General features: G+C 51.2%; 1 protein-coding gene across 1 annotated transcript; it reads left to right on the top strand.

Annotated features, from left to right (window-relative positions):
- Window positions 1-826: 826 nt before the first annotated feature.
- SVIP (small VCP interacting protein) lies at window positions 827-5,366 on the top strand. The gene is made up of 4 exons (XM_009961462.2): window positions 827-889; window positions 1,952-2,002; window positions 4,416-4,529; window positions 5,346-5,366. Exons 1-4 carry the CDS (start codon window positions 827-829, stop codon window positions 5,358-5,360), a joined length of 243 nt encoding a protein of 80 aa, XP_009959764.2. The 3' UTR covers window positions 5,361-5,366.

Here is a 5,366-nt window from a genome sequence, read left to right as displayed (position 1 = left end):
CTTGGCTACTCAGGCACGTCAAAAAGGCCGAAAGCCATCGGATGAGACAAGTACAAGGAACGGGCTGCACAGGCCCATGCTATCCCCTCCAGCCCTGCGGTTCTCACAACACACCTTCGCACCTCTGAGCTGCTGGTCTCCAGGAACAGGCCGATGCTGCCAGCTCCCCGGCATGAGGCGGCTGCAAGCCGAGGCCCTGCGAGAGCACTTACGGGTTTGGCAACAGGCACAGCAGCACCCGCGTTCAAAAGAACCTTGGCGACACCGCCGCCGCCACCAGAACCCTGGGAGGGCTTCGAGCACGGAGCGTGAAACCGGGCATGCGAGCGCGGCTCCCGGCACACAGCACCAGCCGCACCAGCCGCACCAGCCGCACCAGCCGCACCAGCCGCACCAGCCGCACCAGCCGCACCAGCCGCCGGTACCGTACCCAGCGCCAGCGGATGGCAGCACCGGACTGGGGAACGAAGCGCTCTCTGCCGTTGGAGCGTACTTCCAGCAGGCTCTGAGTCCCGTATCAGGTTTACGGGAGCGAGCTGGAAATTAATTAACTACCGTCCCCTTTGCCCTCGCAGAATGAACTTCATTTAGCTCAGCTGCCAGGGGGGGACCAGCGCGGACCCGCCGGAGCCCCCTCCCCCGCGGGCCGCCGGCCCGGCCATGCCCGCCCTCGCCCCCGCCCCCGGCCGCACGCCGGGCCGCCGCTCGCGGCCCCATGACGGGGCGGGCCCTACCGGAGCGCGGCGCCTCGCAGGGGCCGCGGGCGGGGCTGCTGCCGCCGCCTCCTCCCCAGCGGTCGCCGGCCCTGCCGGCGGTGGGGCCCGCCATGGGGCTGTGCCTGCCCTGCCTGGGGGGCGCCGTCAAGGACGTAGTGGAGACGCCCGACCCGGTGAGTGGGGGGCCCACGGCGGCCCCCGTACCGGGGGCAGTGTCCCCCCCCCCCCCCCCCCCCCGGTTGTTTGTAAGCGGGCAGTGACGCCCAGCAGCATTGGGGCGGGAGACAAATGGGGGGGGGTCACCGGGCCTCCGCGCCGGTACGGGGTGGGGGGGAACGGGCCGCCTTCCTTAATATGGAGGCCGGGCAGGAGCGCCGGAGCCTGCCCGCGCCGCCACCGGGGCTCCGCGGCAGCCCGCGGGGGAAGGCCTCATGGCTGCCGCAGTGCCCCGGGAGGGATGCCCGAGGCAGCGGCTGCGCGGGGGAAACTCGTCCTTCGGTCCCCGGCTGCCTGGCCTCGGGAGGGGGGAACTGCCGGGGCCGAGGCCGCCCGGGGCAGCCCGCAGCCGGCCCTCGCAGCCTGCGGCCTGCCCCCTCCCCCAGGCCGGGGCCTGGCCCCCCGCAGCCTCCCTCTGTTCTGTCCCACACTCGCGGGTGCTTGTGTGGAGGTCGGGGGTTTCACGTGAAGGGGGTTTGTGCCGTAATCGAGGCCAAGATGACCCTCATTTTAACCAGAAATGGGGAAAAACGGCACTCTTGAGTGCGCAGTGATGCTCGCTTCTAACTAACCTTTATAGGGTGACATTTCCCCTGCGCTGTAGGAACCCATCTCCGTCCTTTTTGTACCCCTCATCTGAGGATTTTGTGGGGGAAAAGAGACTCATTCAGCCTGGAAGAGTGAGCTTTCCCCTTTTTAAACTTCAAAGACATTTCACACGCTGCGTGCCTTCTCATTCCGGTCTGAATTTTTTGGAGTGAAGGCGTAATACAGACAGCTGAATACAGATTTCTGGTGGGGTTCAGCTGTAGATATGTCAGCAGCTGCTCTTCTAGAATATTAGTCACCAAAACCACTTTGTTCTTGCAGACTGGCAGGGAAAGATGATGCTAATTGAAGGCTGGCATTTTGTGGCAGCTTGCAGTACAGATTTGAGTCATACTTAAAAATTAAGACTTTGAAAAGAATGTACAGACTGTATTGGAATATAATTCCACTGTCTTTCACGTTTTATTTAGGAAATAAAAAGAAGACAGCTAGCAGAAGCTGCTGAAAAGAGGCAGATGGAGGTAATGTCTGATGAAATACCATTTATCCAAAATATATTTAGGTAACTGGTTTATGGGAAAAATAGCAAGATCTTCTGTGGGAACACTGGGTATCATGCCTGGATTGTGGGAATTGTCATTAAATATTTTCATAGGTTATCAATGTTTGACCTTTATTTATGTATATGCCCAGTAGAGTTTCGCAGCGAGGTAGGCACTCAAAGACCATTGCACGATGACTGAGCTTGTTAGCATGGGAGAAGTTTTGCAGTAGTTACAAAAACGACCAAAGAATTGGAAGAGCAAGTTCAACATTATTTTTTTCCTCGTTATAAGACTTGAAAACAAGAGATTGAGAAATATTTCAAACCGGAGTTGTTGAACAGTGGTGGTGGCAATTTCAAGTGGCGCTGCACTTGTACTTCTCTGACAAGTGCAGGGCACTGGCAAGTTCAGTTCATCAATGTGGCAATAATTGAGCACGTTTCTCGGCTCAAATTCCAGCAAAGAAGTATTAACTTCTTTCTTTTTGAAGTTGCTGTGCTTTAACTACTTCATATCCTTAAGGTTAGAAGGGGTAGGATGCAAATGTTCTAGCAGAACGTAAAACTAGCTGGCCTGTTTCTTCCTTTCCGTACCTCAAAAAGCCTTATATCAGGCACTGTACAAAATCTACAGTAAGAAAGAAGTGTATCGCAGAGACCAGAGCTGGACTGTGAAGAGAAAGGAACGTGTTATTTGTATGAGTGCTAGAGACATTACATACTGAATGAAAAATCGACCGTTATTGATGAGGAACATGTTGACCTGGTTTTAAGGGAGTTTGGTGAATAATTGGAACCACAGCTGAGCGATGCTTCAGAGTCCTTCTTTAAAAACCCTTGATTTTGTGTCAGACTCCACACTGAAAGCAATCCACGTGTAATCTTAAATCACGAAGGGTTTTTTAAGCATGACTGTAGGAAGTATACTTTTGAGAAGCATGTCAAAGGGGAATGCCCCCATCTAGCTCTTACATTGCTTTCCTGGGAGGAAGGAGAAATGAAGCAACTTGGGTTGTGGATTGCTCTGAAGTTCTGTGGTAGCAGTTAAGCTGCTAAAGAAAAATGGAAGTCTCACTCTTACTTTTTGTTTTCTTAAAAGACAAAGAGATAAAACAACTCCCAGGCCTTTTCAGGACTCTCTCTGGGAACGTTTTAGCCTCCGAGTGCTGGATAATGGAGATGTCTTGCAAGCAGCCTAATCCAGTTTCCCCCTCGTGAGGGACACGGTAGCAGATCCAATGTCCTTCTCTACTTAGTGTGGCTTCTACGTGCTGCTTAACTGCTCGTTATTCAGCCCGAAGCTGCCATAGAGACAGCCTGAGTACCCAGCTCACTTGGAAGGCCAGTTGCCTGAAAGCTGGACATCAGGGGGTCTAAGTAAGGTAGTGTTTGTTGGTAAGATTTGCCTTAGTAGCCCATTGAGGCTTGTGCTTGTTGTCAGGGCCTTGAACTTCAGGTGCAAGCATTGCTGTTTTCCCATGGTAGATTTTTAACACCTTTTGTGTAGCTTGTGTTGTGGTGTCGTAACCCTAAACTTAGCGAAGCGTCACTTTTCAAACCATTTGGTTTCCAGGTGTACAGTATTCACTGTCTGCAGTTCTGATACTCCTGCCATCTAGTCTAGGTCCTCATTCGACCATCACCATGAGGATGTGAAGCGGGCGGCTGGTTTCTCACCTGTGTACTGCTGCTGTCCCCAAGTCCTATGAAGTTTGAAGGGCAGACAGTCACACAGGTTGCTTCTCACAGATCATGATGTAGAAGTTGGATTCCTTGCAGCCCGAGCTGGCACTACTAAAACAGCCTTTTTTCTCCCCTGCATGTAACGTTCCCATCGATTTCTTTGGTAGCTGCGTGGAGCTTGTGACCTTCTGTCAGCTTATTGAGTGTTAGAACAGGAGCTGTCATTATGATTTCCATCATCTGTATCCTATCTCTAGGTAGCCTTCTGGTAAAAAGATGGAAGAAGTAAACAGAGGATGAAACAACTAAAGCTCTTGGACGTTCTCTCTGCCCGAATCATCTCTTCCCTATTCGTGAGGGCAAGAATAGGCCCTGACACTGGAAAAACCGCAGACTAAAAATCTGTGGGACTTTGGGGAAGGGAGGTTCTGGTTCTGCATCTTAGGATGCAAAGCAGGTGGGACATGGCATTAAATGTCTTCACCTGGATGTAGTAACAATATGGAACAAACATACCCGTGGGACCAAGTGGTCACAGTATGAGGTAGCATCCTGACAGGTCTGTGTTTGGGTAATAGTAGCATTATTTAATGTTTCAGTCCTCTCATGCAAACCAGAGTCCACAAAATGGTAGTGCCAAGACTTGCAGTTTGGTTTCTATCCAGCAAAACAGCTAACTGGTCTTACCCAAATGTGTTTCCTCCCAGGCTTCCTCTCGCGGTATTAAGAACGCTTACTCTGTAGAGCAAAAGAAAAAGAAACAGGAAGAAATAGAAAAAAGAATTGCAGCTTCAGGTTCTGGAGGAGAAGGAGGACTGAGAGTAAGTTTGAAAAACAACATGATGCAGATGTCCGTATATTCACTGAGAAAATCCTGTTTTCTTGTCATCTACAAGATTGAATAGCTTGATGAAAAAAACAAGAGGAAGGGAGGTGGAACAGAAATGGAAGCATGCGTCATTGTCACGCAGCGTTCTCAACGAGCCTTCATTTCTGGGACACAAAGACAGCAAGGATGGCAGAGAAATTTCCCCCCCCTCAACCTTCTTCCCCAGTTTCTGCCCCTACGACGCAGCAGTTTCACAGTACTCTCAGCACTGGGGACCTCCTCACTGAGGTGACCCATGCTCAATGTCCCTTTTCAGTACCAGTTGAGATCATCTCTCTTCCCTCAGAGGTTATAGAAAGTGGTTGAACTAAGTAGGGTAACAGCTTTAGCTTTCACATCTCTCTCTCTACAAAAGAAACATACAGTGTTGGTGTAGGCACTCATGAACTTCACTGCTGCTACTGCTACTTTTCTAACGTAAACGTTGTCTGAGAAGGCCAGGCAGAGATTTAACGAAGGACTAGAATCTCTCAAAGGCAATAGATGCATTTGGTTATCACAGCACAGCCTTCATCTCCCACCCTCAGTGCTGTGTATGACACAGGGGGCAGGGGTTTGTATAAGCTGCTGCCAGTGGGCTGCATGTCCCTCACTTGCTGGATATGAAAGGTGTTAGAATGGGGAATTTATTGTCTTTAGACAGTCTTGTGGTGGTTGGGTTGGTGTTTTTTTTGTTTGGTTGGTTTTTTCCTTCCTTTCCCCTACCTTCACACAAACCTGTGGTGTGTTTTGTTGTTTTTGTCTTTAGTGGCAAGTTGGATAAAGAAGT

The sequence above is a fragment of the Leptosomus discolor genome, chromosome 12 (genome assembly GCF_034619465.1).
Source record: "Leptosomus discolor isolate bLepDis1 chromosome 12, bLepDis1.hap2, whole genome shotgun sequence".
NCBI lineage: Eukaryota > Metazoa > Chordata > Aves > Leptosomiformes > Leptosomidae > Leptosomus > Leptosomus discolor.
Note: the sequence above shows the minus strand (reverse complement) of the source record. Positions and strands in the feature narration are given on the sequence as shown.

Bases quoted from the DNA above. Each gene is read 5' to 3' on its own strand.
- SVIP (XM_009961462.2), top strand. From the start codon at position 827: ATGGGGCTGTGCCTGCCCTGCCTGGGGGGCGCCGTCAAGGACGTAGTG. The intron at 890-1,951 runs GTGAGTGGGGGG...CGTTTTATTTAG, and splicing joins TAGTGGAGACGCCCGACCCG to GAAATAAAAAGAAGACAGCT. The intron at 2,003-4,415 runs GTAATGTCTGAT...GTTTCCTCCCAG, and splicing joins CTGAAAAGAGGCAGATGGAG to GCTTCCTCTCGCGGTATTAA.